This window comes from Salvelinus namaycush, chromosome 30, assembly GCF_016432855.1.
Source record: "Salvelinus namaycush isolate Seneca chromosome 30, SaNama_1.0, whole genome shotgun sequence".
Taxonomy (NCBI): domain Eukaryota; kingdom Metazoa; phylum Chordata; class Actinopteri; order Salmoniformes; family Salmonidae; genus Salvelinus; species Salvelinus namaycush.
In genome coordinates this window covers 281,616-301,333 of record NC_052336.1, presented here as the reverse complement: position 1 = coordinate 301,333, position 19,718 = coordinate 281,616, and the positions used below count along the sequence as shown (strand labels likewise).

The 19,718-nt window shown below is 41.9% G+C and overlaps 1 protein-coding gene across 2 annotated transcripts; it reads left to right on the top strand.

Moving 5' to 3' along the window:
• Positions 1 to 4,534: 4,534 nt before the first annotated feature.
• LOC120025332 (DIS3-like exonuclease 1) lies at positions 4,535 to 19,718 on the top strand. Of its 2 annotated transcripts, XM_038969855.1 has the most exons (12): positions 4,677 to 4,790; positions 7,954 to 8,046; positions 8,211 to 8,220; positions 8,470 to 8,624; positions 9,133 to 9,211; positions 12,090 to 12,219; positions 12,888 to 13,048; positions 14,389 to 14,543; positions 15,955 to 16,133; positions 16,397 to 16,542; positions 17,787 to 17,958; positions 18,228 to 19,718. In XM_038969855.1, the coding sequence occupies exons 2-12, from the start codon at positions 7,986 to 7,988 to the stop codon at positions 18,594 to 18,596; spliced, it is 1,617 nt and encodes a 538-aa protein (XP_038825783.1). In that variant the 5' UTR covers positions 4,677 to 4,790; positions 7,954 to 7,985; the 3' UTR covers positions 18,597 to 19,718. The 2 variants fall into 2 exon arrangements, with proteins under 2 accessions (XP_038825782.1, XP_038825783.1); XM_038969854.1 differs by lacking the exon at positions 8,211 to 8,220 and having other exon boundaries at positions 4,535 to 4,790.

Genomic DNA, 19,718 nt, shown 5'->3' with positions numbered 1-19,718 from the left:
GAGAACTGTATCCAGTTATAGTATAATATACCATCCTCATAGAGAACTGTATCCAGTTATAGTATAATATACCATCCTCATAGAGAACTGTATCCAGTTATAGTATAATATACCATCCTCATAGAGAACTGTATCCAGTTATAATATACCATCCTCATAGAGAACTGTATCCAGTTATAGTATAATATACCATCCTCATAGAGAACTGTATCCAGTTATAGTATAATATACCATCCTCATAGAGAACTGTATCCAGTTATAGTATAATATACCATCCTCATAGAGAACTGTATCCAGTTATAGTATAATATACCATCCTCATAGAGAACTGTATCCAGTTATAGTATAATATACCATCCTCATAGAGAACTGTATCCAGTTATAGTATAATATACCATCCTCATAGAGAACTGTATCCAGTTATAGTATAATATACCATCCTCATAGAGAACTGTATCCAGTTATAGTATAATATACCATCCTCATAGAGAACTGTATCCAGTTATAGTATAATATACCATCCTCATAGAGAAACTGTATCCAGTTATAGTATAATATACCATCCTCATAGAGAACTGTATCCAGTTATAGTATAATATACCATCCTCATAGAGAACTGTATCCAGTTATAGTATAATATACCATCCTCATAGAGAACTGTATCCAGTTATAGTATAATATACCATCCTCATAGAGAACTGTATCCAGTTATAGTATAATATACCATCCTCATAGAGAACTGTATCCAGTTATAGTTAATATACCATCCTCATAGAGAACTGTATCTAGGTAGTTATAGTATAATATACCATCCTCATAGAGAACTGTATCCAGTTATAGTATAATACCATCCTCATAGAGAACTGTATCCAGTTATAGTATAAATACCATCCTCATAGAGAACTGTATCCAGTTATAGTATAATATACCATCCTCATAGAGAACTGTATCCAGTTATATATAATATACCATCCTCATAGAGAACTGTATAGGTAGGTTATAGTATAATATACCATCCTCATAGGAACTGTATCCAGGTAGGTTATAGTATAATATACCATCCTCATAGAGAACTGTATCCAGTTATAGTATAATATACCATCCTCATAGAGAACTGTATCCAGTTATAGTATAATATACCATCCTCATAGAGAACTGTATCCAGTTATAGTATAATATACCATCCTCATAGAGAACTGTTCCAGTTATAGTATAATATACCATCCTCATAGAGAACTGTATCCAGTTATAGTATAATATACCATCCTCATAGAGAACTGTATCCAGTTATAGTATAATATACCATCCTCATAGAGAACTGTATCCAGTTATAGTATAATATACCATCCTCATAGAGAACTGTATCCAGTTATAGTATAATATACCATCCTCATAGAGAACTGTATCCAGTTATAGTATAATATACCATCCTCATAGAGAACTGTATCCAGTTATAGTATAATATACCATCCTCATAGAGAACTGTATCCAGTTATAGTATAATATACCATCCTCATAGAGAACTGTATCCAGTTATAGTATAATATACCATCCTCATAGAGAACTGTATCCAGTTATAGTATAATATACCATCCTCATAGAGAACTGTATCCAGTTATAGTATAATATACCATCCTCATAGAGAACTGTATCCAGTTATAGTATAATATACCATCCTCATAGAGAACTGTATCCAGTTATAGTATAATATACCATCCTCATAGAGAACTGTATCCAGTTATAGTATAATATACCATCCTCATAGAGAACTGTATCCAGTTATAGTATAATATACCATCCTCATAGAGAACTGTATCCAGTTATAGTATAATATACCATCCTCATAGAGAACTGTATCCAGTTATAGTATAATATACCATCCTCATAGAGAACTGTATCCAGTTATAGTATAATATACCATCCTCATAGAGAACTGTATCCAGTTATAGTATAATATACCATCCTCATAGAGAACTGTATCCAGGTAGTTATAGTATAATATACCATCCTCATAGAGAACTGTATCCAGGTTATAGTATAATACACCATCCTCATAGAGAACTGTATCCAGTTATAGTATAATATACCATCCTCATAGAGAACTGTATCCAGTTATAGTATAATATACCATCCTCATAGAGAACTGTATCCAGTTATAGTATAATATACCATCCTCATAGAGAACTGTATCCAGTTATAGTATAATATACCATCCTCATAGAGAACTGTATCCAGTTATAGTATAATATACCATCCTCATAGAGAACTGTATCCAGTTATAGTATAATATACCATCCTCATAGAGAACTGTATCCAGTTATAGTATAATATACCATCCTCATAGAGAACTGTATCCAGGTAGGTTATAGTATAATATACCATCCTCATAGAGAACTGTATCCAGTTATAGTATAATATACCATCCTCATAGAGAACTGTATCCAGTTATAGTATAATATACCATCCTCATAGAGAACTGTATCCAGTTATAGTATAATATACCATCCTCATAGAGAACTGTATCCAGTTATAGTATAATATACCATCCTCATAGAGAACTGTATCCAGTTATAGTATAATATACCATCCTCATAGAGAACTGTATCCAGTTATAGTATAATATACCATCCTCATAGAGAACTGTATCTAGGTAGGTTATAGTATAATATACCATCCTCATAGAGAACTGTATCCAGGTAGGTTATAGTATAATATACCATCCTCATAGAGAACTGTATCCAGTTATAGTATAATATACCATCCTCATAGAGAACTGTATCCAGTTATAGTATAATATACCATCCTCATAGAGAACTGTATCTAGGTAGGTTATAGTATAATATACCATCCTCATAGAGAACTGTATCCAGTTATAGTATAATATACCATCCTCATAGAGAACTGTATCCAGTTATAGTATAATATACCATCCTCATAGAGAACTGTATCCAGTTATAGTATAATATACCATCCTCATAGAGAACTGTATCCAGTTATAGTATAATATACCATCCTCATAGAGAACTGTATCCAGTTATAGTATAATATACCATCCTCATAGAGAACTGTATCCAGTTATAGTATAATATACCATCCTCATAGAGAACTGTATCCAGTTATAGTATAATATACCATCCTCATAGAGAACTGTATCCAGTTATAGTATAATATACCATCCTCATAGAGAACTGTATCCAGTTATAGTATAATATACCATCCTCATAGAGAACTGTATCCAGTTATAGTATAATATACCATCCTCATAGAGAACTGTATCTAGGTAGGTTATAGTATAATATACCATCCTCATAGAGAACTGTATCCAGGTTATAGTATAATACACCATCCTCATAGAGAACTGTATCCAGTTATAGTATAATATACCATCCTCATAGAGAACTGTATCCAGTTATAGTATAATATACCATCCTCATAGAGAACTGTATCCAGTTATAGTATAATATACCATCCTCATAGAGAACTGTATCTAGGTAGGTTATAGTATAATATACCATCCTCATAGAGAACTGTATCCAGTTATAGTATAATATACCATCCTCATAGAGAACTGTATCCAGTTATAGTATAATATACCATCCTCATAGAGAACTGTATCCAGTTATAGTATAATATACCATCCTCATAGAGAACTGTATCCAGTTATAGTATAATATACCATCCTCATAGAGAACTGTATCCAGTTATAGTATAATATACCATCCTCATAGAGAACTGTATCCAGTTATAGTATAATATACCATCCTCATAGAGAACTGTATCCAGTTATAGTATAATATACCATCCTCATAGAGAACTGTATCCAGTTATAGTATAATATACCATCCTCATAGAGAACTGTATCCAGTTATAGTATAATATACCATCCTCATAGAGAACTGTATCCAGTTATAGTATAATATACCATCCTCATAGAGAACTGTATCCAGTTATAGTATAATATACCATCCTCATAGAGAACTGTATCCAGTTATAGTATAATATACCATCCTCATAGAGAACTGTATCCAGTTATAGTATAATATACCATCCTCATAGAGAACTGTATCCAGTTATAGTATAATATACCATCCTCATAGAGAACTGTATCCAGTTATAGTATAATATACCATCCTCATAGAGAACTGTATCCAGTTATAGTATAATATACCATCCTCATAGAGAACTGTATCCAGTTATAGTATAATATACCATCCTCATAGAGAACTGTATCCAGTTATAGTATAATATACCATCCTCATAGAGAACTGTATCCAGTTATAGTATAATATACCATCCTCATAGAGAACTGTATCTAGGTAGGTTCTAGTAAAGTCAGTCTTTGCACTAAGATGTAAATTGTTTTGCTTACCTCCATAAACGTGTCCTGCCGGGAGACCCTGTAGATGCAGCGGAGTACCTATGTAGAAATGAGGCTTTTTATTTTTTAAATGTATATTTCTTGGTGTGTGTGTCTGCATGTCTCTGTATGTTGATGTATGCGTCACTGCACATCTGTTTGTGTGTATCTAGCTCGCTGAGATGCCAGTGTCCTCCCCTGAGAGCCCCTGGTCAGTAGACCCTGCTGAGGTGATTACCAGACGGGATCTGAGACAAACCCACCTGGTGTTCAGCATCGACCCTCGGGGCTGTGAGGACGTAGACGACACCCTGTCCATACGCAGCCTCCCCCCCGACCCGGGGGGTCAGAGGTTAGAGCTGGGCGTTCACATCGCTGACGTCACACACTTTGTTAAAGAGGGGTCGCTGACGGACCTGGAGGCTCGCGCTAGGTGAGAGGGAGAGTGAGGGAGTGAATGTGTTTGAGTGTCTGTGAGGCATGGGCCAGGTCCTCCCTCTATTTAAATAAAGAAAACATGTATTAACCCTTCCACCACCCCCCCTCTTTGGAGGACATATATTTTCTGTTTTTTTTTTTACAGATGTTTTGCTACATATACATATGTTTTACATACCCGGTACCTTGATATAAAGCATACCAATAATATAACAATAATCACATAACAATAACACATTACCAAACAAACTCTTTAATCCCAACCCTCAGCCAATCCCAACCCTCAGCCAATCCCAACCCTCAGCCAATCCCAACCCTCAAACACTCCCAACCCTCAGCCAATCCCAACCCTCAGCCAATCCCAACCCTCAGCCAATCCCAACCCTCAAACACTCCCAACCCTCAGCCAATCCCAACCCTCAGCCAATCCCAACCCTCAGCCAATCCCAACCCTCAAACACTCCCAACCCTCAGCCAATCCCAACCCTCAGCCAATCCCAACGCTCAGCCACTCTCAGCCCATCCCACCTATCACCATAGACCATTCTCATTTGATTTCCATGTTCCATATATTTTTCGTGCTGTGAAGCTTTACATACATGTTGAACCTTTCTAATCGTATCCACAGATTATGAGCTAAAGATGAAAACCTTTCCTACCAGTATTATTGTATTATTTGTTGACTATGGCTGTCCAGATCGCCCAACACTGCTATTTGTAAGGTTCATTTTAAATGCATGTTGTGATTTTTTTAACCATTCCTGAACCTGTGACCAGAAACAAGCTACATAGGAGCAATACCAGAATAAATGATCTAGTGATTCTGTCTCTTCACAGCACAATCTACAGAGCGGAGATTGTTGTACGCCCCATATATATATACATAGCGTTCTGTTGGTGGCAAGAATTCTATACAATAACTTAAATTGAAAACCTTGAAGTGTTGAATCATGTGTAGTGTTTTGTACCAGTTCATAAACCATGTGCCATGGAATCAGTACGTCACAAATCTCCTCCTATTTACTTTACAACCTGTATGGCGCAGCTGTCAACATTTCTGTCCTCAAATGAAACTGGTATATTTTTCTATTTATGCCAGTTCCTTTCAGCCAGTTTGTATCTTTAATATACGGCAGGCAAACAAGTTCCCTACCTTCTCCCCTTTCCACTTGCCTCCTCCATTTTTGTGGTAGTGCTGCAATCAGTTCATTATAAGTTTGGATTGAGCAGATATTCCCATATATATTCGATAACTGCGTTTGTGACTTAACTCCTACATTTCTATTCATAATATCATTAATAAATATAACACCAGTTAAAAAAATAACAAAAATCCATAAAGAATGGTTTTTAATTCATCAGTATATTTGAGTTTAACCATAACATTTGTTGTAATATTTGTTCTATATTTTCTGGAGGATAAAACTTAAATTGTAACCAGCTTTGTACGGCTTGTTTAAGAAAGGGCCATACTATAAACAACATTTCCTTTCCAATTAGTCGGAAATGAGAAGTTGTAATCTGTATGAAGGCAAAAAAGCAATTTTTGAACAAAGGACGAGCTTTTCTTAATAATCTACTGAAGAACCATTTTGGGTTTAATTTATGTATGAGTGAAGCTTTTAGTGAGAGGTTTAAAGCTTTAATATTTAATAATTTTATCCCCCCAAACTCATATTCATTATATAAATAGGCACATTTAATTGTTTTCTGGTTTAGCATTCCAAATAAAATGAAATATTTTTTGCTCATATGATTTAAAAAATGAGTCGTCCGGAGTTGGCAGTGCCATTAGTAAGTAAACTGTGATAGGACCAACGAGTTAATCAATGTGATTTTTTCCATAAATAGACAAGTATTTACCTCTCCATGGTTGCAGAATCTCATCTATTTTTGCTAACTTTCTATTGAAATTAATTGTGGTAAATTAATTTATATTTTTTGAGATGTGAATACCAAGTATGTCTACTTCACCATCCGCCCATTTTATTGGTAAACTACAAGGTAGTGTAAACACTCTATTTTTTTAACGATCCAATACGTAATATGGTACACTTGTCATAATTAGGTTTTAATCCAGAGAGGCTAGAAAAGTTACCAAGATATTCAATGAGACTGTACAGGGATCCAGAGTCATCAACATACATTGACACTTTAGTTTTTATCCCCTGGATTTCTAGCCCCTTGATGTTCTTGTTGGATCTCATTTTAATAGCTAGCATTTCAATGGCCATAATAAATAGATATGGAGACAACGGACAGCCTTGTTTTACTCCTCTTAAAAGCTCTATATTTTCTGAGAAGTAACTATTATTTACTATTTTACATCTGGGGTTGCTATACATAACTTTAACCCATTGTTTAAGAGATTCACGAAAATTAAAGTAATCCATAAATTCTAGTCATACTTCATCAAACGCCTTTTCAAAATCTGCTATGAAGACCAGACCTGGTATCTTCGATGTTTCATAATGTTCAATTATTTCAAGTAACTGTCGTATATTATCTCCAATATATCGTCCATGTAAAAAAACTGTCTGATCAGGATGAACAATATTTGGTAAAACCTTTTTTATTCTATGTGCTATGCATTTTGCAAGGATTTTCGCATCACAACATTGAAGTGTTAGAGGCCTCCAGTGTTTTAAATGGACTGGATCTTTATACTTCCCACCTGGGTCCTGTTTTAGTAGTAATGAAATCAGACCTTCTTGTTGAGTACCTGAAAGTCTACCGTTTGTATAAGAGTAATTAAAACACGCTAATAATGGATCTTTTGAGTACATCAAAAAAAGGTCTGATATCCCTCTACTGGTATACCATCAAGCCCTGGTGTTTTTCCAGACTGAAAAGATTTGATTGAAATCCTTACAGTTAACATCATTCAGTGGAAATGGAGGCGAATGAAAAGAAAACATATGCTTAAAATATTTTGCTTCCTCTTTCAAAATATCATTTGGTGAATCATGGATAACTCCTCCCTTAAAGTGACCCTGGAATACCCACTTTCCCTAAGTCAACGGTTATGGCAGGTCCCTCCTGTCCATCTCCCTCCTCCAGTCTGACAGTCAGTATGGTCTGATGTTGTGGGGTCAGTCGCCCCCTGCTGGTGACTGTGTTAGCTCCAGTAACTCTTTCTCCTGTCATGTTCTCATCAGGGCCACCACGTACTACCTGGCCGACCGCAGGTATGACATGCTGCCTGCTGTCCTCAGTGCTGACCTCTGCTCTCTGCTGGGAGGGGTGGACAGGTGAGAGATCAACACTACATCACACTGACCTCTGACCTCTGTTGGGAGGGGTGGACAGGTGAGAGATCAACACTACATCACACTGACCTCTGACCTCTGTTGGGAGGGGTGGACAGGTGAGAGATCAACACTACATCACACTGACCTCTGACCTCTGTTGGGAGGAGTGGACAGGTGAAGGAACAACACTTACTGACACCACAACACACTGACCTCTGACCTCTGCTCTGTAAACCTCAGTGAAGTTTATCAGGATGACTCATTTAGTCTTAGGTCACTCTCATAACGTTGGTTGGAACTATCCAGTAGACTGAGGCTGTATGTCCTTGTCTCATTAACAGCTGTCCGTGTGTCCCTCTGTTCGTGTCTGTGTGTCCCTCTGTGCGTGTTTGTGTGTCTCTCTGTGCGTGTCCGTGTGTCCAGGTATGCCATGAGCGTCATGTGGGACCTGGATGCCCAGACCCTGGCGGTGAACAAGGTGTGGTACGGTCGTACACTAATCCAATCCTCCTACCAGCTTTACTATGAACTGGCCCAGGCTCTGCTCAACGGAGAGGAGGCAGAGGTCCCAGAACTAGGTACCATCATGTTTTAATACTGCTGAATGGAGAGGAGGCAGAGGTCCCAGAACTAGGTACCATCATGTTTTAATACTGCTGAATGGAGAGGAGACAGAGGTCCCAGAACTAGGTACCATCATGTTTTAATACTGCTGAATGGAGAGGAGACAGAGGTTGTGCACTACCCTTCTCCAGGCTGTCTAAAGTAGTGCACTACCCTTCTCCAGGCTGTCTAAAGTAGTGCACTACCCTTCTCCAGGCTGTCTAAAGTAGTGCACTACCCTTCTCCAAGCTGTCTAAAGTAGTGCACTACCCTTCTCCAGGCTGTCTAAAGTAGTGCACTACCCTTCTCCAGTAGTGCACTACAGAGGGAATAGGGTGCTATAGTAGTGCACTACAGAGGGAATAGAACACATGTGTTTGTATGTTCTGGTTTCATTCATTTTATTGTGAAGCCAAAGTCATTTCCTCATTGTGTTGTCAATAAAGTTATATTCTTCTTCTTCTTATTATTATTATTCTATAGCCCAGCTACCACCTGGGGAGAGGGATGCCAAGCTGGCCCAGCTCACCCAGGCCCTGGAGACCCTCACCCACGTGGCCAGGTGGGTACTAGAGGGTTTCTGTTAATCACTGTCTCACCCACGTGGCCAGGTGGGTACTAGAGGGTTTCTGTTAATCATTGTCTCACCCACGTGGCCAGGTGGGTACTAGGGGTTTCTGTTAATCATTGTCTCACCCACGTGGCCAGGTGGGTACTAGAGGGTTTCTGTTAATCATTGTCTCACCCACGTGGCCAGGTGGGTACTAGGGGTTTCTGTTAATCATTGTCTCACCCACGTGGCCAGAAGAGGGTTTCTGTTAATCACTGTCTCACCCACGTGGCCAGGTGGGTACTAGGGGTTTCTGTTAATCATTGTCTCACCCACGTGGCCAGGTGGGTACTAGGGGTTTCTGTTAATCATTGTCTCACCCACGTGGCCAGGTGGGTACTAGAGGGTTTCTGTTAATCACTGTCTCACCCACGTGGCCAGGTGGGTACTAGAGGGTTTCTGTTAATCACTGTCTCACCCACGTGGCCAGGTGGGTACTAGAGGGTTTCTGTTAATCATTGTCTCACCCACGTGGCCAGGTGGGTACTAGGGGTTTCTGTTAATCATTGTCTCACCCACGTGGCCAGGTGGGTACTAGAGGGTTTCTGTTAATCATTGTCTCACCCACGTGGCCAGGTGGGTACTAGGGGTTTCTGTTAATCATTGTCTCACCCACGTGACCAGAAGAGGGTTTCTGTTAATCACTGTCTCACCCACGTGGCCAGGTGGGTACTAGGGGTTTCTGTTAATCATTGTCTCACCCACGTGGCCAGGTGGGTACTAGGGGTTTCTGTTAATCATTGTCTCACCCACGTGGCCAGGTGGGTACTAGAGGGTTTCTGTTAATCACTGTCTCACCCACGTGGCCAGGTGGGTACTAGAGGGTTTCTGTTAATCATTGTCTCACCCACGTGGCCAGAAGAGGGTTTCTGTTAATCACTGTCTCACCCACGTGGCCAGGTGGGTACTAGAGGGTTTCTGTTAATCATTGTCTCACCCACGTGGCCAGGTGGGTACTAGAGGGTTTCTGTTAATCATTGTCTCACCCACGTGGCCAGGTGGGTACTAGAGGGTTTCTGTTAATCACTGTCTCACCCACGTGGCCAGAAGAGGGTTTCTGTTAATCACTGTCTCACCCACGTGGCCAGGTGGGTACTAGGGGTTTCTGTTAATCACTGTCTCACCCACGTGGCCAGGTGGGTACTAGAGGGTTTCTGTTAATCACTGTCTCACCCACGTGGCCAGGTGGGTACTAGAGGGTTTCTGTTAATCATTGTCTCACCCACGTGGCCAGGTGGGTACTAGGGGGTTTCTGTTAATCACTGTCTCACCCACGTGGCCAGGTGGGTACTAGAGGGTTTCTGTTAATCACTGTCTCACCCACATGGCCAGGTGGGTACTAGGGGTTTCTGTTAATCACTGTCTCACCCACGTGGCCAGGTGGGTACTAGAGGGTTTCTGTTAATCATTGTCTCACCCACGTGGCCAGGTGGGTACTAGGGGTTTCTGTTAATCATTGTCTCACCCACGTGGCCAGAAGAGGGTTTCTGTTAATCATTGTCTCACCCACGTGGCCAGGTGGGTACTAGGGGTTTCTGTTAATCACTGTCTCACCCACGTGGCCAGGTGGGTACTAGAGGGTTTCTGTTAATCATTGTCTCACCCACGTGGCCAGGTGGGTACTAGGGGTTTCTGTTAATCATTGTCTCACCCACGTGGCCAGGTGGGTACTAGGGGTTTCTGTTAATCACTGTCTCACCCACGTGGCCAGGTGGGTACTAGAGGGTTTCTGTTAATCACTGTCTCACCCACGTGGCCAGGTGGGTACTAGAGGGTTTCTGTTAATCATTGTCTCACCCACGTGGCCAGGTGGGTACTAGAGGGTTTCTGTTAATCATTGTCTCACCCACGTGGCCAGGTGGGTACTAGGGGTTTCTGATAATCACTGTCTCACCCACGTGGCCAGGTGGGTACTAGAGGGTTTCTGTTAATCATTGTCTCACCCACGTGGCCAGAAGAGGCTTTCTGTTAATCACTGTCTCACCCACGTGGCCAGGTGGGTACTAGAGGGTTTCTGTTAATCATTGTCTCACCCACATGGCCAGAAGAGGCTTTCTGTTAATCACTGTCTCACCCACGTGGCCAGGTGGGTACTAGGGGTTTCTGTTAATCACTGTCTCACCCACGTGGCCAGGTGGGTACTAGAGGGTTTCTGTTAATCATTGTCTCACCCACGTGGCCAGGTGGGTACTAGAGGGTTTCTGATAATCACTGTCTCACCCACGTGGCCAGGTGGGTACTAGAGGGTTTCTGTTAATCACTGTCTCACCCACGTGGCCAGGTGGGTACTAGAGGGTTTCTGTTAATCATTGTCTCACCCACGTGGCCAGGTGGGTACTAGAGGGTTTCTGTTAATCATTGTCTCACCCACGTGGCCAGAAGAGGCTTTCTGTTAATCACTGTCTCACCCACATGGCCAGGTGGGTACTAGAGGGTTTCTGTTAATCACTGTCTCACCCACGTGGCCAGGTGGGTACTAGAGGGTTTCTGTTAATCACTGTCTCACCCACGTGGCCAGGTGGGTACTAGGGGTTTCTGTTAATCACTGTCTCACCCACGTGGCCAGGTGGGTACTAGGGGTTTCTGTTAATCATTGTCTCACCCACGTGGCCAGGTGGGTACTAGAGGGTTTCTGTTAATCATTGTCTCACCCACGTGGCCAGAAGAGGCTTTCTGTTAATCATTGTCTCACCCACGTGGCCAGGTGGGTACTAGAGGGTTTCTGTTAATCACTGTCTCACCCACGTGGCCAGAAGAGGGTTTCTGTTAATCATTGTTAAAGAATGATTAGATAACACTGACATAAATGCACCATACATCTGTCCACCAGACAGCTGCGTGCCCAGAGGGACAAGGGAGGAGCGTTGGAGCTGGAGGGGGTAGAGGTGAGGGCGCAGCTGGATGAGGACAAGAACATCACAGCCCTGGTGCCCAGACAACCACTGGAGGTCCATGAGACGGTGGGTAACTAAACATTGTAGCAACAGACGTTTGAATTCATATTTCTGTTCACTGTTTTCTTGTGCCACAAACAAAAAGGTTACGTTGAAGAAAAAAACATACATACAATTGTGATTTCGACTGTTGTAATGTTTGTTGTTGTAATGTTTGACTGTTGTCATGTTTGACTGTTGTAATGTTTGTTGTTGTCATGTTTGTTGTTGTCATGTATGTTGTTGTAATGTTTGTTGTTGTAATGTTTGTTGTTGTAATATTTGTTGTTGTCATGTTTGACTGTTGTCATGTTTGACTGTTGTCATGTTTGACTGTTGTAATGTTTGACTGTTGTAATGTTTGTTGTTGTAGTGTTTGTTGTTGTCATGTTTGACTGTTGTCATGTTTGACTGTTGTCATGTTTGACTGTTGTAATGTTTGTTGTTGTAATGTTTGTTGTTATAATGTTTGTTGTTGTCATGTTTGTTGTTGTAGTGTTTGTTGTTGTCATGTTTGACTGTTGTCATGTTTGACTGTTGTCATGTTTGACTGTTGTCATGTTTGTTGTTGTAACTGACTATTTGAAGAAGTAGAAACCATAGCATGTTAGCCAACGAATCCTGCTTGTCGTTCCTATCAATGAGCTAGCCAATGCACATCCTAGCTAACAAGATGGAGACGGGTGTGTTTCCAGGTTGCAGAGTGCATGATCTATGCCAACCACTGGGTGGCCCGTAAGATCCAGGAGAGTTTCCCCCAGCAGGCCTTGCTGCGCCACCACCCGCCCCCACGCCAAGAGTTCTTCAACCAGCTACAGGACAGTGCCCGGGCACGCGGCTTCACCATAGACACCAGGTATACTGTTACTATGGTGTCACTAACTAACCAGCCATTTAACTATACATAGACACCAGGTATACTGTTACTATGGTGTCACTAACTAACCAGCCATTTAACTATACATAGACACCAGGTATACTGTTACTATGGTGTCACTAACTAACCTGCCATTTAACTATACATAGACACCAGGTATACTGTTACTATGGTGTCACTAACTAACCAGCCATTTAACTATACATAGACACCAGGTATACTGTTACTATGGTGTCACTAACTAACCAGCCATTTAACTATACATAGACACCAGGTATACTGTTACTATGGTGTCACTAACTAACCAGCCATTTAACTATACATAGACACCAGGTATACTGTTACTATGGTGTCACTAACTAACCAGCCATTTAACTATACATAGACACCAGGTATACTGTTACTATGGTGTCACTAACTAACCAGCCATTTAACTATACATAGACACCAGGTATACTGTTACCATGGTGTCACTAACTAACCAGCCATTTAACTATACATAGACACCAGGTATACTGTTACTATGGTGTCACTAACTAACCAGCCATTTAACTATACATAGACACCAGGTATACTGTTACTATGGTGTCACTAACTAACCAGCCATTTAACTATACATAGACACCAGGTATACTGTTACTATGGTGTCACTAACTAACCAGCCATTTAACTATACATAGACACCAGGTATACTGTTACTATGGTGTCACTAACTAACCAGCCATTTAACTATACATAGACACCAGGTATACTGTTACTATGGTGTCACTAACTAACCAGCCATTTAACTATACATAGACACCAGGTATACTGTTACTATGGTGTCACTAACTAACCAGCCATTTAACTATACATAGACACCAGGTATACTGTTACTATGGTGTCACTAACTAACCAGCCATTTAACTATACATAGACACCAGGTATACTGTTACTATGGTGTCACTAACTAACCAGCCATTTAACTATACATAGACACCAGGTACAGGTTATAAGCTGTGTTAATAACACTTCTATTAACTGTGTTATAAGCCGTTGAACTATCGATATGCATGGAATTATTATCGTCTTTGAACAGAGACATGGAACAGACATGTGTCATATTAAATATGTCAAATTATTGACTTGCACTTTATGTAGTTTTGCCTTGTGCAATGGAACGAATGGAATACTCCCAAAAGTGCAAACTACAAATATTTGACAAATGTGTTTGATCCCATGTCTGCACACCAGTCAACCAAAAGAACAACTAATTAAAATGTACAGGCGAGATCAAATGACAAATAGCAGTAAAGTTCAACCTTGACTCCCTGTCCCAGGTCAAACAAGGCCCTGGCTGACTCCCTGGACCGGGCCGTGGACCCCCGGGACCCGCTGGTGAACCGGCTGCTGAGGGTGATGGCTACCATGGCCATGTCTAATGCCCTCTACTTCTCTACCGGAGCCTGCCCTGTCGACCAGTACTATCACTATGGTAACTAATGTCCTCAGGACCAGTACAATCACTATGGTAACTAATGTCCTCAGGACCAGTACTATCACTATGGTAACTAATGTCATCAGGACCAGTACTATCACTATGGTAACTAATGTCCTCAGGACCAGTACTATCACTATGGTAACTAATGTCCTCAGGACCAGTACTATCACTATGGTAACTAATGTCCTCAGGACCAGTACTATCACTATGGTAGCTAATGTCATCAGGACCAGTGCTATCACTATGGTAACTAATGTCCTCAGGACCAGTACTATCACTATGGTAACTAATGTCTTCAGGACCAGTACTATCACTATGGTAACTAATGTCCTCAGGACCAGTACTATCACCATGGTAACTAATGTCTTCAGGACCAGTACTATCACTAGCAATTTGGCAGTGGCTCTACCTTGTCTTTTGGCTAGGTGAAGTTTTCACCATATTGGGTAAAGGGGCATCAGGTTATATCTGGACAGAGATGATGTGTTTACATCTGTGTCTCTTCCTTCAGGTTATATCTGGACAGAGATGATGTGTTTACCTCTATGTCCCTTCCTTCAGGTTATATCTGGACAGAGATGATGTGTTTACCTCTGTGTCCCTTCCTTCAGGTTATATCTGGACAGAGATGATGTGTTTACCTCTGTGTCTCTTCCTTCAGGTTATATCTGGACAGAGATGATGTGTTTACCTCTGTGTCCCTTCCTTCAGGTTATATCTGGACAGAGATGATGTGTTTACCTCTGTGTCCCTTCCTTCAGGTTATATCTGGACAGATATGATGTGTTTACCTCTGTGTCCCTTCCTTCAGGTTATATCTGCACAGAGATGATGTGTTTACCTCTGTGTCCCTTCCTTCAGGTTATATCTGGACAGAGATGATGTGTTTACCTCTGTGTCACTTCCTTCAGGTTATATCTGGACAGAGATGACCCACTAACCCTAACCCTTCCTTCAGGTTATATCTGGACAGAGATGATGTGTTTACCTCTGTGTCCCTTCCTTCAGGTTATATCTGGACAGAGATGATGTGTTTACCTCTGTGTCTCTTCCTTCAGGTTATATCTGGACAGAGATGATGTGTTTACCTCTGTGTCCCTTCCTTCAGGTTATATCTGGACAGAGATGATGTGTTTACCTCTATGTCCCTTCCTTCAGGTTATATCTGGACAGAGATGATGTGTTTACCTCTGTGTCCCTTCCTTCAGGTTATATCTGGACAGAGATGATGTGTTTACCTCTGTGTCCCTTCCTTCAGGTTATATCTGGACAGAGATGATGTGTTTACCTCTGTGTCCCTTCCTTCAGGTTATATCTGGACAGAGATGACCCACTAACCCTAACCCTTCCTTCAGGTTATATCTGGACAGAGATTATTTGTTTACCTCTGTGTCCCTTCCTTCAGGTCTGGCTCTGGAACGATACACCCACTTCACCTCTCCCATCCGTCGCTATGCCGACATGATCGTCCACCGCCTGCTCACCGCAGCCATCGCCACGGAGAAGGGGGCGGGACCAGCCAAGGCCTTAGCCAGTAACAAAGAGTTGGAGGAGGTGGCTCAGCAAATCAACAACAAGAACAGGGTCAGTAATCGTAGCAATACCAAACATCCACAATAGCATTAAAAAAACAAAATAAAGATCCGATGAGATAAGAGAAGATGTCATACTTCTGTTATTTTATTCATCTTCAAATGGACGACTTGGGGGTGATGAAGACCTAATAATGGTCAACGTTGTTTCAATAAATGACATGGGAGCATAGAGCACAGTGTGTGGAGTCTTTTACTGTAGAAAGTCCCCTGTGAGGATGGGTATCCCCTGACCTCTACCCTCTGACCCCCTAGGCAGCACAGCATGCCCAGAAGGTGTCCACAGAGCTTTTCCAGTGTCTCTACTTCAGAGACAAAGACCCAGAGACAGACGAGCGCTGTGTGGCCGACGCGGTCATCTACACCATCAGAGCCAACGGCATGCTGGTCTTCATACCACAGTAAGGTCATAACAGTGAGGTCATAACAGTAGAACTGGCCTTCATACCACAGTAAGGTCATAACAGTGAGGTCATAACAGTGAGGTCATAACAGTAGAACTGGTCTTCATATCACAGTAAGGTCATAACAGTAAGGTCATAACAGTAAGGTCATAACAGTAAGGTCATAACAGTGAGGTCATAACAGTAGAACTGGTCTTCATATCACAGTAAGGTCATAACAGTGAGGTCATAACAGTAGAACTGGTCTTCATACCACAGTGAGGTCATAACAGTGAGGTCATAACAGTGAGGTCATAACAGTAGAACTGGTCTTCATACCACAGTGAGGTCATAACAGTAAGGTCATAACAGTAGAACTGGTCTTCATACCACAGTGAGGTCATAACAGTGAGGTCATAACAGTGAGGTCATAACAGTAGAACTGGTCTTCATATCACAGTAAGGTCATAACAGTAAGGTCATAACAGTAAGGTCATAACAGTAAGGTCATAACAGTGAGGTCATAACAGTAGAACTGGTCTTCATACCACAGTAAGGTCATAACAGTGAGGTCATAACAGTGAGGTCATAACAGTAAGGTCATAACAGTGAGGTCATAACAGTGAGGTCATAACAGTAGAACTGGTCTTCATATCGCAGTGAGGTCATAACAGTGAGTTCATAACAGTAAGGTCATAACAGTGAGGTCATAACAGTAGAACTGGTCTTCATACCACAGTAAGGTCATAACAGTGAGGTCATAACAGTGAGGTCATAACAGTGAGGTCATAACAGTAAGGTCATAACAGTAGAACTGGTCTTCATATCACAGTGAGGTCATAACAGTGAGGTCATAACAGTGAGGTCATAACAGTAGAACTGGTCTTCATACCACAGTGAGGTCATAACAGTGAGGTCATAACAGTGAGGTCATAACAGTGAGGTCATAACAGTGAGGTCATAACAGTAAGGTCATAACAGTGAGGTCATAACAGTAAGGTCATAACAGTAGAGCTGGTCCCAGATCTGTTAGTGCTGTCTTACCAACTCATATGGTCATTGCCAACCAGTAAATCATAGGAGTTGACAAGACAGCACCAATATATCTCAGACCAGGCTAGCATTGAACTGAGCAAAAACATACAATAGAAATCACTATACTCTGTACAGTGATTTATGTTGAGATATTCCTCAAACAATATCCATAAATAGGTTGATTAAAAAGACTACTGTAACACACTGACAACTGTGTGTGTTCCCAGGTATGGCCTGAAGGGGGCAGTGTACCTGAAGAACAGAGAGGGCCAGGTGGTGAGTGAGAGCCAGGATGGAGGATGTGACTGGCAGACTGGTTCTCTACAGAGATACCTGGACCACATCACTACCACTACTGCTGCTGGCGCCTCCACCTTCAACCTGTTCCAACACATCACCGTGAGTTGTACTCGATTACTTTACAAAGTGTCTGAAGACTCGGAGGGCTGTTATAGGATCAGTTTTGAAGAGGAGAGGGGGGGGTCTATCTTGAGACGCTTTGTGAATACAGGCCCTGAGGGGGCCCACGTTCCTCCTGGAGAGCTATCCTCCTGCAGGATTTTGTTCCCGCCCTACTCTAACCTACCTCTGATTGGTCTAACCAGCTGCTCCTCAGGCTTCAGGTGTTTACAGATGAACTAATGCTAGTTCTATCCTCGTCCCCTCAGGTGCGTATCTCAGTACAACCATCACGTTGTCACTCAGACACAATCCGTCTGGAAGTGGTCAGCAACAGGCCCCACCAGGCCCCCGAGACTCAGGCCCAGAACCCCCAGCCCCAGGGGGCTAGGGGCCGCTCCCAGCTGGTCCAGGAGGTGGTTCGGCAGGCAGAGGAGGCCTCTCAGCAGGCGGAGGAGGAGAGGGGCCGGGCCCCCAAACTGTCCAAGGAGGAGAGGGAGTTCAGACAGAGTAAATGTCCCAACCTCTACTCTCTCCTGGAGGAGGTCAGGGAGCTGGCCTTGCTGGACCTGGCTGCCTGTGGAGCAGGTGGTGGTGGTCTGGGAGCAGCCGCTCAGGCTTGTGCTACGTCAGCATAGATGAGGTGGAGAAGTAGGAGGAGGAACAACAGGTCTGGGAACAGCTGCTCAGCCCTGCAGTACATCAACATGGATGAGGTGGTGGTGGAGGAGCAGGAGGAACAACAGGTCTGGGAACAGCTGCTCAGCCCTGCGGTACATCAACATGGATGAGGAGCAGGAGGAACAACAGGTCTGGGAACAGCTGCTCAGCCCTGCGGTACATCAGCATATAACTACATACAACTTCTGATTCTGGGTCAGATTATTGTGGAGGAGGAAGGGGGGCGGTTGAAGAGTAAGGAGGTGCAGGAGGCAGAGTAACCGGTCAACATCAGCATCAAACTTTAACACTGACTCGGGATCAGATTGTGGTGCTTTTCATGGATTTAACCTGCATGCAGACAGACCCTCTGGACTGACCATCTTACTATACATCCTGGGTGTTATCACCATGGTTACCAGACTCTACTTAGGCACATCTTTAGTCTTATTTGGAAAATGAACAGTGGATTGAAGTTGTGAGATGAGACGGATGCATGTAATATTATATACATGAATGAATACACACTGATTCAGGAACAGCTCTCAACAGGACAGTTACCATAGAAACGTCTGGAACAAACAGCAGCTCTGGTCTCAACAGGACAGTTACCATAGAAACGTCTGGAACAAACAGCAGCTCTGGTCTCAACAGGACAGTTACCATAGAAACGTCTGGAACAAACAGCAGCTCTGGTCTCAACAGGACAGTTACCATAGAAACGTCTGGAACAAACAGCAGCTCTGGTCTCAACAGGACAGTTACCATAGAAACATCTGGAACAAGCAGCAGCTCTGGTCTCAACAGGACAGTTACCATAGAAACATCTAGAACAAGCAGCTACAGTTTTTACAAAACATTTCTAATTTTCTGTATTTGATTGAACACAGAGATATAGAATAGATTCCACATAAATCGATTCTCAGGCCATAGTTTTTTCACTGAACTGTATAATGACAATGGTATTGTATTTTAACCTAAATATATTTTTGTAATATTTTTGGCAGTTGATATCTTGTGAAAAACAAGTATTTTCAAGTGCTCTATTCCATCGTATAATGTTTTAAATGAATTAAAGTGCATTACCAAACCTGACAGTT

Coding starts and splice junctions, on each gene's coding strand:
- LOC120025332 (XM_038969854.1), top strand. CDS start 4,540: ATGCCAGTGTCCTCCCCTGAGAGCCCCTGGTCAGTAGACCCTGCTGAG. Junction 8,047..8,469: donor CTGCTGGGAGGGGTGGACAG/GTGAGAGATCAA, acceptor CCGTGTGTCCAG/GTATGCCATGAGCGTCATGT. Junction 16,134..16,396: donor AAATCAACAACAAGAACAGG/GTCAGTAATCGT, acceptor CTGACCCCCTAG/GCAGCACAGCATGCCCAGAA.